The sequence below is a fragment of the Trichosurus vulpecula genome, unplaced genomic scaffold (assembly GCF_011100635.1).
Source record: "Trichosurus vulpecula isolate mTriVul1 unplaced genomic scaffold, mTriVul1.pri scaffold_85_arrow_ctg1, whole genome shotgun sequence".
NCBI classification, from domain to species: domain Eukaryota; kingdom Metazoa; phylum Chordata; class Mammalia; order Diprotodontia; family Phalangeridae; genus Trichosurus; species Trichosurus vulpecula.
The window spans coordinates 21,930-46,818 of record NW_023494565.1 but is presented as its reverse complement, the minus strand read 5'-3'; the positions used below and the strand labels follow the sequence as shown (position 1 = coordinate 46,818).

At 47.6% G+C, this 24,889-nt stretch overlaps 1 protein-coding gene across 1 annotated transcript in view; it reads right to left on the bottom strand.

Annotated features, from left to right (window-relative positions):
- Positions 1–249: 249 nt before the first annotated feature.
- LOC118833391 overlaps positions 250–24,889 on the bottom strand; it is a gene marked incomplete at its 3' end in the record, with an annotated part of 44,127 nt that continues 19,487 nt past the window's right edge. Inside the window, exons 3-5 of the mRNA XM_036740747.1 lie at positions 16,078–16,219; positions 8,868–8,977; positions 250–354 (exon numbers count right to left, since the gene is read on the bottom strand). Coding sequence (XP_036596642.1) covers positions 250–354; positions 8,868–8,977; positions 16,078–16,219 — 357 coding nt within the window. The remainder of the gene's footprint in view (positions 355–8,867; positions 8,978–16,077; positions 16,220–24,889) is intronic.

The following is a 24,889-nucleotide window of genomic DNA, read 5'->3' as shown; positions in this document are numbered from 1 at the left end:
AAGGAGAGACAGGCTAGCCAACAGCTGGATGGGTCCCTGTGGTGGTTAGTAACATGCTGCGCTGTAGGGGGCAGATGCTGGGCTGGCCATTCCGGGTCAGGCCTCTAGAATGGCTCATCCTTGCCCCAGGCCCTTCTGGCCCTTCTCAGAGGTTCAATGTCCTCTGCTGCTGCTTGGGTCAGGTAACGGTGAGAACAAAGCAAGCAAGCAAGCGAGCAGTCTGGAGCTTGGAAGGAGGCATGATGGTACTGGCGGGAGGGCCCGGAGGGCAGGCAGGTAGGCAGGGAGGGATGCTGGCCGCCGGGCAGACAGGTGGGCAGGCAGTCTCTGGGAGCATTCACCGCTCTGCAGGCCCTAATGCGGAGCAGAAAGAGAGCGAGATGGAGGGAGATCGAGAGAAAAGGGGCAATGGCACTAGGGAGAGAAGAAGAAAATGGGATGGGGAAGACAAAAGGGAAATAGGAGGGTAGGAGAGAGGGAACTAGAGGGAGAAGGGAGAGGAGGCATGGAATTGAGAGGAGGAGCAGGAGGAGGGAGATTGCCTGGGAATGGAGGAAAGGAAGGAGAAGGGCAAGGAACAAGGGAAATGGAATGGAGAGATGGGGTAATGGGAGAAGTTGAGGGAGGAGGAATGGAAGGAGAGAGGGAGAATGGGGATAGGATGATCCAGGGAGATGGGGAATGAAAGGGGGAAGGTATAAGGGGAGGGGTAACAGGAGAAGGGTGGAAGAAGGAGGCCCAGGGAGGGACAGGAGAGGAGGGAGGGAGAGGGGGGAAAGGGGAGGGGTGGTGAGAGGGAGGGGGGAGAATGGTTGATGGCAGGGAGAGGGGAGGAGAAGGGAAGGGAGAGAGAAGGAAGAGTATAAGAAGTCAGGGAGGAGGAGGATGGGAGATTGGAGGTAGAGGAAAGATTGGGATCGGGAGGGAAAGAGAATGAGAGCAAGAAGAGGGAAATGAAATGGGAAGGAGAAGAGGGATGGGGGAGGGAGAGGAATGGGAAAGGAAGGAGGAGGGAGAGGGGTGGAGGTAGGGGAAAGAGGAGACAGAGGAGCGGTTGGGGAGGAGGGGTGGGGCAGAGGAGTGGGAAGGGAGGAGGAGGGAAAGTGTGGGGGAGGGAAGGGAGAGAGGGGGAATGAGAAAGTCAAAGTGAAAAGATTCAGACGAATAAAAGAGAAAAAAGTAAATCACGGTGCAGAGTCAGAAAGAATGAACGAGATGGAGAAATGAACAATTCTACTAAGTGGGAGACAAGGTTGGAGAGAAAGAGAAAGAAATTGAAAGAGAAGAAAGGCATGAGAGTGAGAACTGAGGGGCTTTGGTTGGCGGGGGAGCGGTGGAGGGACAGAAACAAAGAGACAGAGAGAACAGTCATCACCAAGTGCTGAGTTCCCCAGTGGCCTGCTTCCCATCCACACCCAGTACTAACTTTCTAAGAGACGTCACAGCCACTGAAGCCTGTCAAGGCAGTCACCCTGCCAAGTCATGGCCGCCATACACACCTGTCAACAGCTGAAAGGCACAATTAGGCCATGAGGACGCTTAGAGTTTCCAGGAATTTCATCCAGGGGCCAGCAAAAGACTACAACCTCTTGCTGTGGCTAGACCTCCTACCTTCCACCGGAGGGCTTCCTAAGCTCTGTAAAATAAGGTTGGACTCTTAATTCCCCTTGTGTGTTCTAAGGGCCCTTAGAGAGAGTTTGAGGGTTCAGCTATGGACAGCTCCTGGCCAGGTCAGCACTGTTGTCAGCAGTTCTAGTGTAGGCTCATACCCATCAGGATCAATGGACCCCAGCACCAAAACCAACTTCAGCCTCCTCTTCTCTCTTTCCTACAAAAGACCAGTGCTCAGTACAGTGCCTGCCTGGCACATAGTAGGTGCTTAATCATGTCTCCTGAATTGAAGTGACCAGAGGATTCTAGGACTAGAGCTGGGAGGGATGCCAAAAACCAATGAGTCCAACCCATTCATTCCACAGAGGCGGAAACTGAGGCCCAGAGGAGAGAAAAGCCTTGCCCAAGCTAACACAGCTAGAGAGTGGCAGAGCCAGGACTTGAACCTAGACCTGCTTCCAAATTCAGAGCTATCCTCATTGCCAAGCCACCCAGTGCCAAGGTACAGCTGGAGACCCCAGGCTTGCCCCAGACCATCCTTGTCAACCCTCTGCCCCCCATCAGTATCTTCAGAATGGCTCGAGCAAGTAGTATCCACACAGGGTATTTCAGGAGGCCAGGAAGGTGGGGGAGGGCATTCTCTAAACCCCTCCCTATTCAGTATGGGAAGGGAATAAGCATTTATTAAACACCTAATATGTGCTACTGCTTAATATCTCCTTTGCCTCAGGGAGGGGAAGAGCTCTGATGATACCCAGGGTGAGAAAGGCAGTGAGTGATGCTGTTAAACTGTGGGCCTGGATTCCAAGCCTCAATTTTCTCCTCTGTTACATGTCAGCCATTATTATTCACTCTGAGGAAAGCCAGTACTGGCTCCACATGCTTACAGGACAATTGATATCCTTAATCTCATTTCAGCCTCCCAACAAGCCTGCACCTGAGGTAGGTACTCCAAGTATTATCACCAGACCTATTTAACAGATGATGAAACTGAGGTTCAGAGTGGTTGTGCCACAGCAGACTAATTCCCCCTCCTCCTTTCCCCAGACCACTGGAGAAAGAATCTACCACCTCTCATGGAACCAAGAGCCTAAAGGGACCTCAGATCCATCACCTATTGTGGAACCTAGAGCTGAAAGGGACCTCAGATCCATTTTACAGAGGAGGAAGGTGAGGCTGAAGGTCCAGGGTCATACAGACCAGAATGAAGAGCTAGGATTGGAACCCAAATATCGGACTGCACCTTCACTAGGCTGCTTCTCCTGAGTTGTCTCTCAAGTCCGACAACTGCCCCAAAGCATAGCCACACTCTAATGGATGATTAATCATCTCTGTATTAAAGTCAGTCCTGAACTGGGAGGTTTTCATTGTAGTCACACTGATGGAATCCTAATAAAGCTGCCCTCAGCCCCAATACTCTAATTTCCCTATAGACTCCACTGAACAACAGGCCCACTGCTCCTACCTAGCCACTCACCCCACCCCTCCCCCACACTCAATGTCCTAACTTCTTCGCATATGCTTCACTGCTCACTAGAACAGGTGTGTTCATGAACTCATTTCTCACAGAACAGCACGTGCATCCATGTGATGGGATCCCAGCCACTGCCTCTAGCTAGCCACTGCCCTCAGACCCATTCCTCATATTTCCCACAGAAACAGCAGGTGTGTCCATGCACTCAACCACAACCTCATCCATCTAGTCTCAGACAATAGCCAGCCAAGCAGACAGCACCACGAGGGTGCCCAAACAAGATGTGGACCCCCAAACAGTAGAAGGGACTTTCCTTAAGTAGGTACCAGCACAGTAATTGTAAAAGTTGTCCTTTAAGTGAACTTGTGACATAGAGAGGCTTATTATAATATCATTATCATACATACATACCCCCCAAAGGGTTTTTCTGTATGTATTGTGGGTAACCACATGTGCAGTTTCACTGAGGCTGGAACCCCTTCCCTATTATCTAATCCCTTAACCAGCCTCTCCTGCCTTTTTAATATTCATAATATGTAATTGTATCTTTACCCTATAAAAATCTATCTTGCTTTCTCTGAAATTGCTAGTTCCTCTTCATGAGAAGTGTCGATCTCAATAAATGCCTGCACTTGGATTGGAGACGGTCTGACTCTGAATTCTTTGAGACAGTTCTACCACAACACATCATGAAACCACAACACCACCACTAACTGGCAGTATGATCTTGAGCAAACCACTTCCTCTAAGCCTCATTCTCCTATTCTGTAAATAGACTCGATAATCCTCATATTCCCTCTCCCTCCAAGGGGGCTGTTGGGAGAAAGTGTTTTGGAAACCTTAAAGTGCTCTAAAAACACAAGCTACTGTTACCTGTCCTGACTTTGGAGTCCAGCAGCTCAGCTACCCCCCACCTCCACCCCATGGTACCAGCCCTTGGGAGAGGCCACTTTTACTGGGAGAGAAATCTGCCTTAAAGCTAAATTTTCTCCTCACCTCAAGACACCAGGATTATAGGTCTGGAAGGGCCCAAATGCCTCATTTTACAGATGGGGAAACTGAGGCAGACAGTGGTTAAGCCTAGCATTCTATCCATGCTACTATGCTTTCTCTCAGTACAGGCAGAGAAAAAACCAGCAGAATCATGGCATCTGAATTGGAAAGAAACTGTCAAAACTGTGCCTAGTCAAGGATGGCCTCTCCAAAAAAGCTAATCGATGAGCATTCAGTTTCTGCTTGAAGACCTCTAAGGATGGGGAACTCACTATCACAGAAAGCAGCTTATTTCATTTGGGTCAAATGATTAGGAAGGCTTTGGTTTGTTTTTTTTTTTTTTGAAACCCAAACTAAATCTCTAACCTCCACTTGCAAATCTCCCAGGATGGGGAGCTGCTTAGAGGGAGTAGCTCACCTACCCCTAAGGTCACTTCATGGCATTGGGAGGAGGTTGAAAGAATGGAAGAGCTGTAAGGGAGGCATAATATTTATTTGGAGTCTCACTTTGGCGGGCCAGCCAGCCCACCCCACGAGGGCCTGAAGAGGCGGCCACCTGCAGTCAGGTGCTGAACTGGAGGCTTAGGAACAGATTTAGAATTTCAACCCTGCCCCCTACCCCCAACTCCTCTTAAGCTTTTTACAGTTATCAAGTAATTAATGAATTAGTTTTTAAAAATATTTTCTCAGCCTAGCACCAGAGAAGAGAGAAGCTGGGCTAATTTTAACTTCTTGGGGGGCGGGAGCAAGTTTGAGTTGGTTTTTGATAGGGATTGGGGGGGCAGGGTTCTGTACTTCTCAGAAGGGAAAGAGGATATGGAAGGAAATCCAGGGAGGGGAAAAACTATTGTTCCCTGCCTTCCCCCAACCCACTTCTGTAAGGCCCATGGACTGGGGGAGTGGGTAGAATCTCCTGGAGTGTCACCTACAAGGTTTTCTGATTATCTGAAGCTGTTTGTCCCTTTGATGTTCCATTTCTTCCTCCACTTACTTGGGGGCATCACTGACAGCTAGGATGGACATAGGCCTGAAGTGCCCATATCATGATGGGCAGACCTTGGGGGGTCACTTCCTGCCTTAAGCTTTTCCTAGCTCTAGGACCCTGGCCAAGTCATTTATCTCTTTGTACCTTGATGACTTTATCTATAATATGATTCGGTTGGACCCAATGGCCTCTACAATCCCTTCTAGTGCCATATCTAGGATTCTCTGTGTGGTCTTGAGCAAATCTCTTTCAACTCTCTGGGTCTCTGCTTCCTTCTCTGCAAAATAAGGGCTAGACTAGACCTCTGAGATGCTTTTCAGCATGAGACTGAGGATTCTATGATGTTCTTGGGCCTCAGTTTCCTTTTCTGCCAAAAGAGGGGGTTGAGTTAGATCAGGGGTTAGATCCTTAATCAAAAGATTTGTTCTGTGAAGTTTGGATTCAGTCAAAGGGCCGCCCTTGAGGACCTAGAGGGGATTTATTCTGGGAAGTTTGGATTCAGTCAAAGGGCTGCCCTTGAGGACCTAGAGGGCCACATGTGGCCTTGAGGCCACAGGTTCCCCACCTGTGGGATGGTCTCGGAGGTCCTTTTCAGCTCTAGATCTAGGGTCCTAGGATCCCACTGATGAATTCCTTCCCACTCTTTAAAGCCCAGTTCAAATGCCACCTCCTTTAGGAAGCCTTCCTTGATTCCTCCCACACCCATCAGTAATGACCCTTCCTCATCAGACTCCATGGATATCTTTTCACTTGCACCAAGAACATCAACACATCCCATTTTTATACTTGCTAGTTTAAGCACCAGGGCCGCTAGGTGGCGCTGCAGTGGATAGAATGCCAGGCCTGAAGTCAGGAAGACTCACCTTCCTGAGTTCCAATCTCACTTCAGATGCTTCTTAGCTGTGTGACCCTGGGCAAGTCACTTCATCCTGTCTGCCTCAGTTTCCTCAACTGTAAAATGAGCTGGAGAGGGAAATGGCAAGCCACTCCAGTATCTTTGCCAAGAAAACCCCAAATGGGCTCAGGAAGAGTCAGACATGAGTGAAAATGACTGAACAACAACAAAACAACAAAAGTTTAAGCATCACAAAGGCCTCATCTCATAGTAGCTTTGGAGTCTGCCAGCTCTGGGTTCAAGTCCTTCCTCTGACACATACTGGCTATGTGTCCCTAGACAAATCACCTAACTGCTTGGCTAGGTCCCATAGACCCCTCAGATCCTAAGCCATTGGTTAGACTCCTGAATCACTGAGATTTCCCCACAGTGCCACCCCCGGCACTTGGCAGAGGTTCAACAAACTCTCTGAGGTGAGAGGGCATGGAGCCCAACCTTTCCCTGGTCAAGAATGCCCTTTCCAACATCCCAGCATGTGCTGATCCACCTTCTGCTTGAAGACGTCCAATGGCGGGGACCCAAGCCAGCCTGTTCCACTTTCGGCCAGGTCTAATTATCGGGGAGTTTTTTCCTCAACATCTAGCCAAAATTGGCTTCTTTGTCTGTTTAATGAAGGAATTTGGTGAACCCAGAGCAGCAAAGGATTTAGAGATGGAAGGAATCTTAAGAGATCAACCAGTCCCAAACCCTAATTTGACAAGACAAGGAACCTGAGGCCCAGAGAGGGGGAGAGATGTTTCCTACACCACACAGCTCGGCAAGTGTCTGAGATGTCTCTGAAGAAAGGAAGCTTTGCCTGCTAGCCCCACTCTTAGTGGCTGAGGGGAGCCAACATCAAGCCAGGAAGAAGGGGTAGGGGCCCAAGGTTTTGGTCTCCTCCAGTCCTTTCTGTTCATCCTAAGCCAATTCAGAGCTCAGGTGGCCCCAGTTGTTGTTGTTGTTGTGTTTGTCCTTCATTCTTGAAGAGGACCATGATATCAGGGAAATGATGATATGGTTTGCAGTTGACTTTGATTTGAGTGAGGGAGGGCAGTGCAAGGTTACCAGCCTCACTTTCTCCTCCACAGCCATCTGGGTCCAGTGGCCTGATATTCATCAGGACAAGTGGAGCTGGCCCAGGAGGCATGGTGGCCCTAGTGCATTAGAAAGAAAAGAGCAGTGGAGTCTGGGGCCCTGGGTTTGAATTCTAATGCAGATACTCACCAGCTGTGGGACCTGGACAAGTGGCTTCCCCTGCATGGGCCTCAATTCTCTCTTTTGTCAAATGAGACTGTTTAATCTGGTGGACTCTAAGAAACCTTGTTGGGTCACCGAGTCACTGTCTGCGTAAGATGACTTCAAACCTCCCATAACTTAGTGCTGTTTTCAAGTAAACACAGTCATTTCACAGGGTTGAGGCAGTCTGACTGTTCTATGGCCAAGGAGGAAATCGACTTAAGTGAAATCTGCAGACAGAGCAGGCATCTGGGCCTCAGCGTTCCTGCTCTTTGGCTCCAAAGAGCCTGCTCAGAGCGAGCCTCCTGTGGGGAGGGGTCCAAGAGGGACTGTTCCAGGGGAGGCAGCCAGGGGTAGGCCAGCTTCTCCCCTAGGCCTCGCTCAAGACACCAGAGGATCCCAGACTTTCAGAGCTGGCAGGGACCTGATCATAGAGAACAGGCAACCAGGTGGGCAGGAACTGTCCTTGGGGGAGGGGAGGGGGCACCACAGCAGAGGCAACTGTCTGTCTTCTCAGCCAGCCATATTTCAGAGGATGGGATGCCTGCATTTTTCAACACATGTGTACACTGCAGGCACATAGGTCTACATGTACAAATGCTCTCACACAAAGGCACATATACATAGAAAGCATGAACATACACAGATGGATACAGGCACACAGAGAGTAGTATGCAGAAAAGCTGAGATACACACACAAACACACACATATACACACACAAACACATAGACATACACATACAAGCACATACATACATACATACATACAAACACACAAACACACATACACACAGAGACACTCTCAGAGGTTCCTACGTATAGAGCTGGAAGGGAGGGCTTTCATAAGGCATGTAGTCCAAACCTCTCATTGTACAGATGGAGAGTCCCAGGAAGATGAAATACTTCATACTCATGGTAGGGAGTGAGAGCAGCAGGATTAGAATGCGGATCCCCTGCCTCCAGGGAAAGTTCTCTTTCTTTCCACTTTGCTATGGAGCTTCTTCCATGTTGTCCCAGGCAACAAGACACAGAGATACATGTGCATAAAGACACATGAACATACATAATCCTCTAGGCAGACGTGTATATCCACATGCATGGACAGCCGTATAAAAGATAGCTACATGTGGGTACACCCACACACCCACACACAAACACACACACACACATACACACACACACACACACACACACACACACACACGCTTGCAGGCACACAGTCCTGCTAACACTCACCCTTGGAGCCCCCAGTTTGCCTTGATATTTTCGAAACAACTTCTCTTAAGAGATAGGCCCGTAAACATGTCACCCGAGAGCACTGAAGACAGGCAGGAGCCCACAGGATGTAATAAAAGCCAGCCAAAGTACCCTGGGTTTGAAATCTCACGGTTTCCCCATCTGCTTGGGGAAAGCAGCCAAAGTCAAGGGCAGCAGTGGGTGGCGGCGAGCCCATAAAAGGCCTTTGATTTATCTCTCAGAGAAATTAATCTCAGAGAAAAAAAAAAACCAAAGGTTAATGCTCCCAACTTTGGTGTCTCCCTATAATAACTCAGAAACCCATTTTAAAAAATCACCTCTACTCCCATTGGTGGAAGGGCTGGCACTTAAAATGTGGCCAGCAAGAGGAGAGCCTCCCAATTCTAAAAGCCAACAGGCTGCCAGGGCCCCCCAAGGAACAAGAAGGAAATCCTTACTTTGTTAACCAGTACTTGCTCAGCCCCCTGCTTTAGGGGTTTCCAATACTGTCTCTTCCTTCGGCTATCCCTCTGGACTTCCAGGGTCTTGGAGCTTAGGACCATGCTTGCTGTGGGGATAAAGCAAAGAAATTGGGTTGGAAGGTCATTGGAGGAAATCTAGCCCAACTAGTCCAACTGAGGCCCAGGGAATGAACTCATTGGATCACAGAACTGGGGTAGGAAGGGACCTCTGAGGTCAACTAGTCCAAACGGTGAGGAAATGAAGGCCCTGAGAAGAGAAATCACTTGTCCAGGGTCATGCTGCTGGGATCCCAAAGCTACTCACTTCACCCTGAGCCTGACTTTCACTATTTGAAAAGCGACGATAATATTAGACTGCACAGGGACATTTGGGCAGGAGTTACATTGGAAACCTTAAAGTGCTAGAGAAGTATGAGGCATTCTTACAGGCTACTAGGGGTGCACCACAGTGCCTAGAGCACTAGGCCTGGAGTCAGCAAGACCTGAGTTCAAATCCTGCCTCTTGACACTTAGTGGCTGTGTGACCCTGGGCAAGTCACTCTATCTACCTCAGTTTCCTCATCTGTAAAATAGAGAACGTAACAGCACCAACCTTTTAGGGTTGTTGTGAGGATCACATGAAATCATATTTGTAAAGAGCTTAGCACACTGCCTGGCACATAGTAGGCACCATATAAATGCTAGATACAGTCAGATCCGTGATTTCATTGGTATAGGGAACTCCCATATGGGGAAACTCCTCATACCAATATAGAGCAGGCCCTTCTCTGCAACTTCTGCTCTTAAAAAAATTTGCCTGGGCCCTTGAAAGGTTTAGTGCTGTGCCCAGAGTCACCCAGCCAGGATGTACTGCAGGCAGGACCGGAACTCAGGCCTTTCTGGAATGAAGACCAGTTGTTGAGCTGCTGCCCCACACCGCTTCTTTAGCATTCTCAGCATCTCTCCTGTCCAAACCGTTCCTGCCCCTCTCTCCTCTCTTGGGGCCCCAATTTCTGGAGCTGGCCAAGTCTCCCATTCTCATGTCCCCTGGGGCTGATTCATCACCTTCCTTGGGCCAGTCCTGGAGCACATGCTTGGCTAAGTACAGGCTGTGCTGCTCATGTAACTGCCCTCAGAAAAATCCATCATTAGGAAGAATGATTTCAAAAGGCCCCGAATGGAGCATGCCATTCTTTGTACATGGACGTTCCGAGTCTGCTGGCAGGCTGGGAGGTGGGTGGGGGCAGAGGTCATCAGAGTGGCCTGACACCCAGGGGACATGCTTCCTGTACCCCTCGCCTCTTGGTCCAAGGTACCCCAGGCTGGCACCTCACTCACCCCTCATACTCCAGACCAGCCTTATCTTCAGAGTTCGGAGGAGGGTGAAAAAAGGAGTGATCTAAGTAACTTTCTTGCCTACTCAAGCAAAATTCCTGTTAAAGGGGGACAATTCCCTTTCTTGGAAGAAGCTTGGAGCCTCTGGTCAGGATTCCTGTGGCTCTCTCCAGGACTCTCACACTTTGCCTGGAGCAGCTTGGCCCCTGTCTGTCTGCAGAAGCTCTAGGCCCCTGAGGCTAGGCCTCCCCATCCAACCTCACCCTCTGCCCTCTGCTGCTGCCACCCCATCTCTCTGGGGGCAAGAGGAGAAGGCCCAGAGAGCCAGGCAACTGTTTTTGTCCCAGGTGAAAAAATTCCTAGTTACACCTTTAACTGTGGGTCATAAGGTCACAGAATCCTAGATTTGGGGCTGGAAGGAACCCCAAAGGCCATCTAGTCCAACCTTTTCATTCTATAGCGGAAGAAACTGAGGCCCAGGGAGGGAGACATGGCTTGTCCAGAGTTGTAGAAAATGTCTGAGGTAGGATCTGAACCCACAACTTTTTGAGTCCAAGTCCAAGGCCTGGCCAGGTCTTCAAGGCCAGAAAGCCACAAGTCAGAGATGTTAGAGAGCATTCCTGTTCACATACTGACTGAACCCACACATCAAAGGAAAGTGGTCATTACAGTTTGCTCAGACTTTCTCCAAGCTTTTGATAAAGTATCTTACACTATTCTTGTGGAAAAGATGGAGGGCAGTGGGGGTGGGGGGCTGGAAATGGCCCAGTGAGATGGGGTCTGAGCTGTATGAATGGGCAATCTCAATGAGTAGTCATTAAAAGTCCAGGAGATATCCAACGGAATGTCCCAAGGCTGTGTGCTGGGCCCTAGGCTATTGAACACTGTCAGCCATGCTTTAGATAAAGGCTTGGCTGAGCTGGCAGCCTTATCAGAATTGCAGCTGACAAAGGTGGGAGGGAGAGATTGAGGGATGCCAGAGTCAGGATCCAAAGAGATCTTGACAGGTCAGAGAACTGGGCTGAATCAAATTAAATGAAACAATGGGGGTCAACGCAAAGTCCTGCACCTGAGTTATAGAAAGTGACTTGAGAGACACAGAATGAGAGAGACATGGCTAGATGTTGGTTGGTCTGAAAAAAAGCTGGGGTTCTTAGTGGGTTGCGAACTCCACAGGAGTCGGCGACATGACATGGCAGTGGCCAAGTCGAACGTGAGCTTCGGTCACCTAGGGAGAATCAGAGCTGGCTTCTAGGAATACGCCAACGAAACGCCCTCAGTCCTTGGCCCCAGGCTCAGACCTCATCTATGGTGCTGGGTTCTCTTGTGGATGCCAGAGCACATCCAGTGAAGGGTGGCCAGGATCGAGGAGAATAGAAAGCCTGCTATGAGTTGAAGGTGGTGATGGGAAACGCTGGAAGAAGGGCTGTCAAGTGGATGAGGAATTAGCTTGATTCTGCTTGTCCCCCTGGGGCAGAACAAGGAGCAGTGGGTAGAAATTACAGGGAAGCAAATTCTTGCTCAATGGGCGGATGAGCATCGGCCCCAAGCTGAAGGGGCTGCCAGGGCTTTAGGCAGAAGCCAGGCAACCATTTGTCAGGGATATAATAGGGGACATTCCTTCTGGGGAAGGGTTTGACTACATGGCCCCCGAGATCCCTTCCAGCTCTCCAGATCTGTGATACATCTTCCAAATGGAGAAAAGAAAGCTTACATTATTTATCTCACGGGCTTGGTGTGTGAAAAAAATACCATGGACCTTAAAGAGCCGCAGAAACACCAATCAACATTATTATTACACAATAGGGTCAATATAACAACACAATAGTTATCAACGATAAAATTATAGATAATTACAATAAGTAATAATCACCTCTATAAGACTGAAGCCTTGACTTCTCAACACTAGCCAGATGTGGGCCTCTATCTACCTCACCAAGGAGGGAGCTGGCCTGGGAGAGGAGGAGCTGATAGAAACCGGCTTCCCAAATAGGGTCCTGATGTCAGCCTCCTCCCCAGGATTATTTTTAGCCAAAGGTGTCTGGCTGGGACCTCGAGAAGGGAAGCTGCTACGTGGGAGCCACTTATATCCCCAAGGTGAGAGCAAGCTGTTAAGGTGATGTGATGGTGGTGGTGGCTGTGGCGGTGGTGGAGCCTGCCAGCTTCCAGGGGCGCATATCTCACCCCAGACCTATAAATAACACACCTCACACACACACCCTTTTCGACTGGGGATTAACTCCATCCCTACTGGGCTCTCCACCGGGGACCACTGTCAGCTACTTGTGGGCATCAGGGTAGTAGCGGCTGAGCAAATGCTAGGAACAGTTTCTGGCTCTCCCTGGGGCCAGCGGAGGCCTGTGGGGAACATACCTGTCAATTTGAGGGGAGGAATGAATTTGGAGTGAGCCACAGACTTCAAGAATGTCAGTGTTAGAATGGTCCTTACCAGAATGCCAGAGCTGGGAGGGCCCTTAGACGTCTTAGTGTGATCCGCTCACTCTACAGGAAAGGCAAGGAGCTTGCCCAGGGCCACACAGGGAGCAGCAACAGTAGGACTGGGGTCAGATCTTTTGAGCACACATGTGGCCACGAAGCCGTGATGTGCTGAGCTACCTTCTAGCTATCACAATGTCTCAGGACTCAGTTTCCCCATCAGTCTCCTCCACCTCTTCCTCAGTTCTGGGAGAGGGGGAGGGAGAAGGGTTTGGACAGGACAGTCCAGCCATTGGTTGCTTGGCCTCCCATCTTCCTCTAACACGAGGCAAGAATCCAGAGGCTGAGCAGTGCCCTTCTCCCTGACACCCAGGAAGAGAAGTCTGAGACCTATCCTACTGTCCCCCACCTGAGTTCTGTTGGGTTGTCCTCCGCTCTTCCAAATCCTGCCCATCCTTCAAGGCTCAGGCCAAGCACCACCTCCTTCAGGAAGCCTTTCCTGACAGCTCTTGCCTACCCAGATCACCCTGGAGACCCCTCTGAGGACCAGTGTCCAATCATGAAGCATATGGATTTGTCTCTAGCTTAATTCCATATTTCAAGATCCTGTGATTTCTAAGTGGGCATTTCCCTACTCATCCAGGCTGCCATAGGCCTTCTCTGTCTTCAAGAAGGATATCCTGAATTGCTGTGGCCAAAACCAAATTCATCAGCTGATAGCCAGCCTTCTATGGACGGGCCTTTTCTCCCTGAGCTTGTCACCTTGGTTGGTCACCAAATCAAACAATGGTAAGGCTGTTAGGAACCTCAGAGGCCATTTACTCTTTTATGGAGGAGGAAACTGAGTTAGAGAGAGAGGAAGTGGCTTGGCCAAGGTCACACACAGGATCATAGATCTAGGGTGGGAAGGAACCTTAGAAGTCATCTAGTCTGACATCTCTTCTTCTCATTTCACAGAAGTGGAAACTAAGGCACAGAGACTGATTTCTCCAGCTAGTAAGTGACTAAGACAGGACTTAAATGCAGGTTTCTAGACTCTAAGTCCAGGGCCACATCCACCTGTTCCATCCATGATTTTGGGCAAGTCACAACATCTCTGAATCCTAGCATCACAAGGGTCCCCCCCAGAGGTCTTCTAGACTCAGCTTACCTCCAAGGAAGGGGGAAACCAAGATAACTCAGCCCATTTGGGGGATAGAAAGTTCTTCCTGACATCAAGCCTATATTGGTTGCTCTATACCTTCCCCCCTTTCTCCTGGTGCCAGTCTCTAGGCCAAGCAGAACCAGGCTCATCATTCTCTTCCACATGATATCCCATTAGATACTTGGAGAAAGCACTCATGGTCGCCCCCTTGTGTCTCCCCTTCTCTGGGTGAAACCCACCAAGTTCCTTTGGCTGATCCTAATAGGGGATGTCCTTCGCTATCCTGTGTACCTTCCTCTGAACACTCTGTATGTGGCAGTACAATAAAAAAATGCATTCGATCTGGAATTGGGGGCTGAATTCAAATCTCTCACCTATTAGCACAGTGTGACCTTGACAAAATCCCTTCCCTCTTCTCAATCAGTCAAAAAAAACATTTATTGGGGCAGCTAGGTGGTGCAGTGAGTAGAGCACTGGCCCTGGAGTCAGGAAGTCGTGAGTTCAAATCCAGCCTCAGACACCTGACACACTTACTAGCTGTGTGACCTTGGGCAAGTCACTTAACCCCAATTGCCCTGCCTTCCCCTCTCACACAAAAAACAAACAAAAAAAAACAAACATTAATTAAATGCCTACCAGTACCAGGAAGCAAGCTAAGGGCTTCTGATACAAAGAGACAAAGGACTGTCCATGCCCTCAGGGATCTAATGCTCCCCCTCCCCCAACCTCCATCTCTCAGCCTCTAAAATGGAAGCGGATAATGCTATATATAGTATTACTGCCTAGATCACAAGGTTGTAGTGAGGAAAACCCTTTGTGCACTTTATATCAAAATATGTAAATGGAAATCATTATTCTAGGCTTTCTCTTCTTTTTCACCTGGCCACAAATGGGCTCTCATTGGTCTGAGGAGCTCTCAAAGAAGAAACTCCCTCTACCAAGGCCCATCAGCACCTGCTCTCCAACTTTGAGGCAACGCTCAAAGGTGGGCCTGAGTCACTGAAAGGGTCAGGAACTTGCCCAGTGTCACACAGGAAGGATGTCTCACAGGCAGGACTCGAACCCAGGTCTTCTAGCCTCTAAGTCTGCCTTCTCTCCAGCCACTCTAAGCTCTGCTTGATAGCCGCCAACCACTCAAACTTTTGCTCTTCTGGTGAGTCATCATTTCCCACGTCCCAACACAGGCTCTTCCCTCATAGCCAGGAAGCCCAAGGCCAATCCTAAATGTCCATCTTGGCCCTTCTCCCAGAAGGCCGATTGGGGCATTCTGCTTCCCACTCAGGTACAGGGAGTCAGTGCATTCTACCTCCCAAAGGGATTTGCATTTGAAAAAGTCCTCCCAAGAGAAGGCCATGCTTGGGACTCTAAGGTCCCCACAGTCTAAGGACCTGGGATCAGATCCTACCTGTTACTTCCCAGCTCTGCCAACTCTCTTCCCTTCCCCCTCCCCTACTTAAGGCCTCAGTTTCCTCCCCTGTAAAATGAGGGAGTTGGTCTAGATGACCTCGAAGGTCCCTTCCAGCTTGAGAGCTAAGAGCTTAGGATCTCTGAATGTCCTCAGTGGAACCTTAGAGCAAAAGAAGCTTATAGCTGGAGGAATAATAAAAAATCATTTGGTCCAAGCCTTTCAGGTCATGGATAGGAAAACTGAGAGCCAGAAGCACCCCCAAAGTCCCAAGGTGTGCTAGTAGCAGCACCTGGATGAGGATCTTGCTCTTGCCTCTAGATGGCAGGGATAGGCAGTTAGGTGGGGCAGTGGATAGAGCCCTGGACCTCTATCCACCTCTATCCAACTCCCTGGGACTCAGGAAGTTGGAGTTCAGTCCCGTCCCACTCTTCATGACCCCATTTGGGGTTTTCTTGACAAAGACACTGGAGTGGTTTGCTATTTCCTTCTCCAGCTCATTTTACAGATGAGGAAACTGAGGCAAACAGGGTGAAGTGACTTGCTCAGAGTTGACTCCAGGCCCTAGTTGCCCAGGAATCAGGGAGATCTGAGTTCACATCTGGCCTCAGATATTTAACTAGCTAGGTGGCCTTGGGGAAGTCACTCTACCTCTGTTTATCTCAGTATAATTGGGGATAATAACAGCACCTACCTCTTTGGGTTGTTGTAAGGATCAAATAGGTAATACTGGTAAAGCCCTTAGCACAGTCCCTGATACATAGTAGGTGCTATTACTACTAGCTCTGATTGGGGGAGGGAAGAGACCCTTCTTTTAGAGCTCAGGCCAGCCACATCTTGGCCCACCCAGCACAGCATCCAAAGCACCAAGACCTGAGGGAACCTACCTGGGTTGACAAGCAAGCGTTTTCTCCAGCCCATTTGGTCCAGTCCCATGGGTATGCTCTGAGAAAGGGGTAAAGAATGGCATCGATCCAAAACCTTGAAGGGCGGTGGTGATGGTGATGGATGAGGAGGGTGGCAAGATGGCTGAAAAGCAAGGACATGCCAGTTACTGATCTGCTCCTGAGTTGGGTGGGTGTGAAGGTTGGGGGTGGGGGCCAAGGGTGGGGGTAGGCAGGACACAACCGGAGGGGCAGAGTTCAGAGGTGAGGGAGGCATTCACAGCGAAAGAAAGATGGTGGGTACACAGCCTGGGAGAGTGAACAGAGCCCTGGTCTCTGAACCACAGTCTGGGAGAATGGACAGAGCCCTGGTCTCTGAACCACAGGGCCTGAGTTGAAGCTACAGGGGTCCATCATTTTGTCAGGCCTCCTCCTTTGGCCCCCTAGCTTTCTGGGGACGAAATGGAGGTTAGGCTCAATGGTCCCTCGAGGCTCTTAGTCTTTATCACTCCTAGCCATATATGGTTATCCCTTCCATATCTTGAGGGTTAAGGGCATGGTTGCCCCCCTTCCCCACCCTCCGAGATCTGGAAAATCCAAAAATTTTTTTGGCCCTCTCTTTGTACCAGAGAAGACATCTGAATGATTATGGTATTAAAAGACAAAACATATTGGTATTGGATAATATTATACGTATGTTTTGTGCATTTCTGAGTTTCTAAACTTTTTTCTGTGTCATCTGCTGGTCTTCACGTGTTGTCTTTGGCTTCCCCCAAACTCCCCCCAAATTCCCATTTAATTTCTTATGCCGACCCATGATATATCGAAACCTCAATGGGGAAAGTCGTGATGTGGAAGGGATAACTGTATACTGATCCAGATTTTGTAGCGCAATGGCAGGCAGGATGGTGAAAGGGACAGAGCTGGCCTCCTGGCCAGGAAGGCCTCAGCTCAAGCTCTGTCATTGACACATGTGTGACCAGGTGAAGTCACCTAACCTCTCTCGCTTTAGGTCACTCAGATTAAATTGCAGAGAAGGCACTACGTGTCTCGGAGAAGGGCATTCGCTCACTGGGAGTGCCTTCCATCAAAGCAGTCAGTATCACTAGGATTCTCAAAGCTCTTTGGCATCCAGCATCTCTTTCACTTTTCACAAAAGCCTTGTGTTATTCTGTCCTTTTTCAGAGTGTCAGAGTGGGGGAGTGACTTTGAGTCAGAAAGTCAGAGAGCTGGGATTCAAACTTAGACCCCTGACTCTAATATTTGGCTTTCTATTAAACTTTCTGGTGCAGAGACTAACTGGGAGGTTGCTCACCTTCTGGCCAAGTAGAGGCAGATTAACAGATTCAACTATTATTCATTCTCCTACAACGTCCAGTAGCAGCCTCGTGGTCTCTGAGAAGATCTTTCTACCAATCTCTTCCTACTTCCTTACCTTACGGGCCTAAACTTGGATGTCATCGGCAAAGGGAAGCCAGGCTTTCTTGCCTTTGAGGAAGAGTCTCTACCCACCATGCCATGATGCTTCTTGCCCACCTGCCAGGGTTAGGAACTTAGAACAACAAATCCTGCTTCTTTATGTCAGCAAGACTTATTAAAGAACTTCTTCGTAACAACCTTCAGAACTAGGTTGCACAAATGTTATTAACCCATTTTACAGATGTGGAAGTGGAGGCCAGAGACATCAAAGTCCCAGGGCTAGGGACTACTGGAGTTTCCGTCTCACTTGGGTTCCCTGACTCCAAAACCAGACCTCTTTTCGTTGCCCAGTTCCATGTTAAGTCGTATGTAAACTGTAAGGTCCTGGACATATAACCTCTCATTAATTTTACTCTTAATTTAACTGAGAACCTTTTTTTTTTTTTGCATCACTTTCTGAATCTATCCCTCCCTTCCTCAGAGAGAAATGAATTCAGGTTTAGCCAAACCAAGCCCCTCACCAAACATGTCTGACAGTGTATGCAGGATTCCCCACCCATAGACCTCCACCTCTGAAAAGAAGAGAAGGAAGTACATTTTTTCATCTCTTTTCTTGGGTCAAGTTGGGTGACCTGTTTTTATTAAGAACCCTTGACACCAATAGTTTTCATTTGGGGACCCAAACTCCTGCTGTGGTGGAAAGGGCTGAGAGAAATGATTATTAGTAACCAATGATTTGGGGAGATCCAGAATCCCCCACACTCTTTTTCTGAAGTCCTGATTAAAAGTTCAGTCTTTTGGAGGACATTGCTGATAATGAGATTGGACTAACTTTCTGGCTCAGACCCCACCCAGGTGGGGTAGCCATTGTGTTCTACTCAGGTTTGGGTGGGGATAAATTCTTTGAACAGACAGCCCAAGGCTAGGGCTGACTTAAGAAGGAGATGACTTAATCAAAGTTCAGGTCCAGCTCCTAATTGTAATATTCATTCTCTCATTAATTGTTAACCAATCAGGGTTCATTGCTACCCTAGGGAACACCTCCTCTACCAAGGGCATAACAACTGTGAGCCAGCACCATGATTATCTTTGGTCTAAGAGAGAGAAGGCCAAATGACCATCCTTTTGTTAAAATGATGGCTTTATTAATTAAATGATTAAATTAGCCAGAAATGACGTCTCTCCAACATTTTTTCATTGTCACAGAGCTCTGGTTCAAAAGACAGAGGACTAGTGTTCGAATCCTTTCCCAGACACTTACTATCTGTGAGAGCTTGGGCTAATAACTTTACCTCCCTGGGCCACAGTTTCCTCCTCTGTAAAAATGAGGAGGGCAGAGCGAGGGGGAGCAAATGGCCACTGAAGTCCCTACTAGCTCTAGACCTAGGATCTAGGATCAGTTAGTGGAAGGTCCAGAGAGGCAGATAATGGCTTGATTTCTGGAGAAGTGGGAGGGTCACCCTCCCCAAAGTACTTCAAGCAGAGGTGGAGCAGGCACTTTGTGGGAATGAACTAGGCAAGCTACTGGAATCCCTTCCTCCAGCATCAAGAAAATTCTGTAATTCAGATATTTGACATCCTGTGTCCTGAGGGCCCTTCCAGGGTTGACATGCTCAGACTCCATTTGCTGGAGACTGGCTTTGGCCACAGTGTCCATTACGGGCCACTTGATGTGATCAACTTCCTTAATGAACTCCTTGTCACCCAACTGAAAGACCTGTCTGGCTCTTCTTGAATTAGGCCTTGGGAGCCTAATGAGATTATAAGCTTCCTAAGTGAAGGGAAGTATGTGACTTGTCTCACTCTGGAGTCTCACCAGGCCTCATTTTGTAGTCAGCAGCAAACACTGAACTCTCACTGTGCAGAGGCCTCACAACCGCCCTCCTGGCAACTAGATGCTTGACTGGGAATCAGGACACCTGGGTTCAAATCTCAACCCCAAGACTCAGTATCTGTGAAATCCTGTGCCAGTCACAAGCTGGCAAGGCCTTAGTTTCCCCATCTAGAAAAGGAGGAAAAAGAGCATCTCCAATTTCTGCAGATGTCCCAAAAGTCTTAGTGCAGCCTCAAGCCTTAATAGCGAAAAACAGCTAATACTTTGGGACACCCTGTATGGGCTTGCAAAGCATTTTACATGCATCATCTCATTTAATCCTCACAACAGACTTGGGAGTCTATTGAGTGATTATTATCCCCATTTTACAGACTGAGAAAACTGAGACTCACAGAGGTGACTTGCCCAAGGCCACACAGCAACTCAAGTCTCTGAGGCAGAATTTGAACCCCAAATACTGCACCATCCTGGAAGAATAGAAAAATAGGTGTGTTCCTTACCTCATAGGGCTCGGATGAGATAAGGGTTTTATAAAACTTTAAAGGCTGAAGAAATAAGAGTTGCTTATGTTTACTATTATTGTTGGTGGTGGTGGTGGTGGTGGCATCATCGTCATCATCATCATTACCATCCAACATTCAAAGCCTCAATCATAGGCTATAGATATGGAAGGGACCTGATGGGCCATTTAGCCTATCCCTTCCATTTTACAGATGAAGAAACTGAGGCCTGGATTAAGTAGATGACTTAGCCAAAGTCCCAGAGCTGGTCAGTGTCATTCCAGACCACACTGACCTCTTCCTTCTCTGAACTCTCTTAGCCCTGAAAATCTGTGGGAAGCTCGGACATTCTGGGTTCAAAGGGTTCTCCCAGCCTAAATCTGGATGGAGTCCTATGTTCATTTCTAGGTTCTACAGTTTAAGATGGGCATAGAAAAGCTAGTGGACAGCCAGAGGAGGGTAAGCAGGATGGTAGAAGGACTGGGGCCCTGAAATCTGGAGCTGGAAGGGACCTTAGAGGCCATTTGGTCCTATTCTCTCATTTTACAGAGAAGGAAACTGACACCCGGGAAGGAGAAGGGACTTGCCCAATGTCACTCAGGTAGTAAGCAGTAAATATGAGATTTGAACTTGGGGCCTCAGTCCAAAGCCATTGTTTTGTCAATTGCATCTCACAGCTTCTCAAGGGTCTCAATTAAGGCACTGGTGATATTTTACTTGGAGAACATAAGATAGATGGATGGAGTAAGCTGTCTTCAAATATTTGGAGGACTGGTATGCAGAAGAGGGATAAGATTTGTCCTACTTAGCCCCCAATTCAGAGCGGTGGGTGGTCGAGAAGAGGCTATCTGGGGAATGATGTACGGATTTCAGAATCTCAACCACAGAAATGACCCGCTTCCTACCCAAGGACAGAATGTACCTAACTAACAAGGGTGGTGTATTCCTGGAGTTGGGCCGATCCAATTCAAAAGCCTTTAAAGGAAGAGAAAAGAGAAGGGGAAAAGCGTCTGCATAGCCACCATACTAGGAATCCCAGAGAAGAGTTATCTTGCAGAAAGAAGATACTGAAAAGGTCATAGGAGACAAAAGTCCAAGAAATAAGCCAGTCCAGCAAACCCACGGCCTCGTGCCTGTACCCAAATGCCCAAAGCAAAGCAGACCCACTAGGAATCCAAACATAAGGAGGGAAGTTGTCCATAGAAACATTGATACTTGGAGGCACGAGACCAAGGCTATGGCTTCAGAAAGGTCCAGCTTTTCCAAAGAAAGAGGATATAAGCCATATAAAGGATGCACAGAAATATTTAAACAAATGAAATAAAATTTTAAAAAATCCAAAGGAACAGGTTAGATTTTAGAGGGGGGAGAAAGAGGGAGAGGAAGAATATGGTAGAATTGGCATGACATAGAAGAGAGGTTAGAGCTGGACTTGGAATCAGAAAGATTTGGGTTCAAATCTTGCCTTAGATACGTCCTTGTTGCGTGACCTTGGGTGAGTCACTTAACTACTATGAACATGAATTTCCTAATTGGTAAAACAGTACTAAGAATGACAGCATCTTTCTCCCAAGGTTGTTATGAGGCTCAAATGAGCTAATGTATGTAAAATACATGTAGTCCTCAAGCACTAGATAAATGTCAGCCATTACTACAATTAGTTCCAAACAGACTCTTGACCTTATAAAAAAGCTTATAAAAAGTCACAGCATTTAAAAAAATGGAGAACAGAAGGAAGCAGAAAGGAAGTACCTTTTACAACTGTGGCTGGGCAGGATGGGGGGTAGGGGATTCTTAGCCAAACAAGGGATAGAGGTGATCATAAAATACACAATTTCAATTACATTAAATTTTTTTAGATCTTGCACAAATTCAGTGAAAATAGAAGAGAAACTATTAAAATCTTTCTCTCATTTGTCTCTGATTAAAAGTGTGACATCTAGCCTATACAGAGAATTGACAAAAATATGTAAGACCAAGCAAGATAGGTCAGAAATAAAAGTGGCCAAAAGATATGAACATAAATTTTCCTTTCTTTTTCGAGACTGGCCACAAGTACAGGGGACACTCACGGGTCAGATGCTACTATTGATGGGCACAGGAACCTTGGCCTCCTCCAGTTCTGAGATGGACTCATTTGCCCCCTCCTTAGGCAACCTGATCTCCCCACTCCTGGGGGCTTCACCAGCTTAGGGTCAGACTTAGCTCAGCCACCCAATCGGTCTAGCTGATAGCAGCTCAGAAAGTCCCAACTCGAGAGACTGGCTAACCTCAGTCACCCTGGCAGTAGAGATTACAGGTAGGTACCACCACAACTGGCTAACAAAAAGTTTTTAAAAGAATTGTAAACTACTGACTAATATAGGAAAACCTTGAATGATATATGAAAACTCAAAATTACTCATGATAAGGTACAAAGTAAATTAAAACAATTTTGACATTTCATTTCATACCCATCAGATTGGCGAAGATGACAAAAGATAGGAGGGGTCGATGTTGGAGAGACTGTGGAAAAAAAGGTTCATTGATACATTATTGATGGAGCTGTGGATGCTAACAAGCCTTAGGAAAGCCATATGGAATCATGGGAAGGAAAGTGACTAAACTGTTTGCGCCCTTTGACCCAGAAGTCCCATTTTTGCATAGTCCAGCTGTTCTTAAACTGTGGGTCACGACCCACAGTTTAAGAAGCACTGAAGGGGGTGCTAGTGGAAAAAGTTTAGGAAGCCCCGATATAGACTACCCCAAGGGGTATGAGACAGAAAAAAAAGATCCCATCCACTCCAAAATATTGAGGGCACTGGTAGCAAAGGACAGGACTGGGAAAGATGAGTAGACAGAATGAAATGTAACAACAGTGAAAGAAATGACAAATGGGAAGAAGTCAGAGAAATATAGGAAGATTTCTATCAGTTCACATGAGCAAGTAAGAACCAGGAGAATAATATACACAAAAACAATAATCTAAATAAAATGAACATGAAAAAGAAGCCAGCCACCAATGTTAGTTCCAGAGAACAGATGTTCAAATGTACTTTCCTCCTTAATGAAAATGTCATTATCAATGAGGGGAGCTTCTATTCTGGATCTGATTCATACTAATGAGGAAGAACCATTTGATGAAGTAGAAATGGTGAGAAGCTTGGGGAGAAGTGCTCACTCAAGTTTGGAGTCTGTGATAGAGGAAAGGAAAGCCTTCATCTGCCTCACTACCCACCCAAGATTTGAGGAGAGCAGATTTTGAAAAATTCAGAGAAAGGATAGGTGGGATCTCCTGGAATAAAACCTAGAGAGGACATCAGCCCAGAAGGAACAAGAAGTTTCTTGGGAATTCAATTCTGAAGGTATATGGAGAAGCAATTCCAATAAGGAAGGGAAACGGAGGGGTGTTAAGAGATGGATGTACATGCTCAAAGAACTCATTGACCATCTGAAAACAGGTAGACGGGATGACCAGGTCACTCTTAGTCGTCTCTGAAAGCTCATGAAGATAACTTCTGACCAAGATGATAAACTCTTTTTTTTTCTTTCTTTTTTTTTTTAGAGGGGAGGCCAGGGAAATTGGGGTTAAGTGACTTGCCCAAGGTCATACAGCTAGTAAGTGTGTCAAGTGTCTAAGGTCAAATTTGAACTCAGGTCCTCCTGACTCCAGGGTCAGTGCTCTACTCACTGCGCCACCTAGGTGCCCCGGTGATAAACTCAAGAAGTGGTGATAAACTCAAGAAGTGCAGAAAGAAGTGTTTGTTTTTGGACATGGCCAAGGTGGGAATTTGTCTTGCTTGGCTATGCAAGTCAATTACAAGGATTTTGTTCTTCTTTGGTTGATTTTGTTTTTGTTTTTCCTGTCATCCTCTGCTTGTTACATAGCTCCCAATCCATGCCAAACTTTGTTGGAATTTAGCTCTTTCTATGCTTGAGCCTTGTTCCTGTCAGAGAGGGCCTGGCATCCAGAGTAGAACATAGATTGTAAATCTCTGTGGTACTCAATGACCTACATCTCTTCAAGCATCACTGACAACCCATGAAGTTCCCCAGACAGCCAGCAGATGGCAGAACTAGACTGCTTTGGAAAGTTTCTTTGCTGAATACTAGAGGATTGGTGAAATGTCCATGGGTGGGGGGGGGGGGCGGTGTGTTATGGGAGAGGGGTAGTGGCGTCATTAAATAGAACAAAGGTTAAAATGAGAAGGACCTGTCCAGCATTATCTCCTATCAGCTTTCTCCCCACACTACACTAGTTAAATTAGATCTTCTTCTGAACCCCTGACTATACCTAGGCCCTCTGATCACCCTGACTTTGCTCATACTGTTTCCTCTGCCTGGAATGTTGTCCCTCCTCTTTGCCTGCTGAATTCCAGCCTAGCTGACAAAGGCCCGATCAAATGGCATCTCTTCCAAGAAGCCTTCCTTGATTTTTCCTTGTCCAAAGCATGGTACAGAAAGAGCCTTGGCTCTGGAGTTGGAGGACCTGTGTTCAAATCTTGCCTCTAACACACACTGTGTGACCCTGGGCAAATCACTGAACTTCTCAGTGTACCCAGGATACCTAGTGTACCTAGAGAGTACCCAGGGTACTCTTTAAGACTTCCAAATTACAAAAGGTGTCAATGTGGGGGTGCAGTGAATCGAGCCCTGGGCCTGGAGTCAAGAAAATCTGAGCTCATCTGGAGTATTAGGTTCCATTTGGGGCATAGCATCCTAGGAGGACCACTTGTTGATGTCCAGAGAAAGGAGGACCAAGATGTTTCAGGGAATGGAAAGTATGCTACACAAAGTTCAGTCGAAGCAGCTGGAGAAGAGAAAATTCAGAGGGGAAATAAGAGCTCTCTTCAAGTATCTGAAGGGCTGTCATGGGGAAGAGGAGTGAGCTATGTTCTGATTGATCTCAGAGGGCTGAGCTAGAACCAGGAGGTGGAAGACTCCGGGGAGTATATTCTGGTTCCATGTCAGGAGATACTTGCTAAGGATTAGAACTCTATGAAAGAGGTATGGGCTGAGTACAGAGGTAGAGCTCCCCTTATCGGAGACCTTGATTGGAGGCTGGGTGCCCAATTGTTAGGTT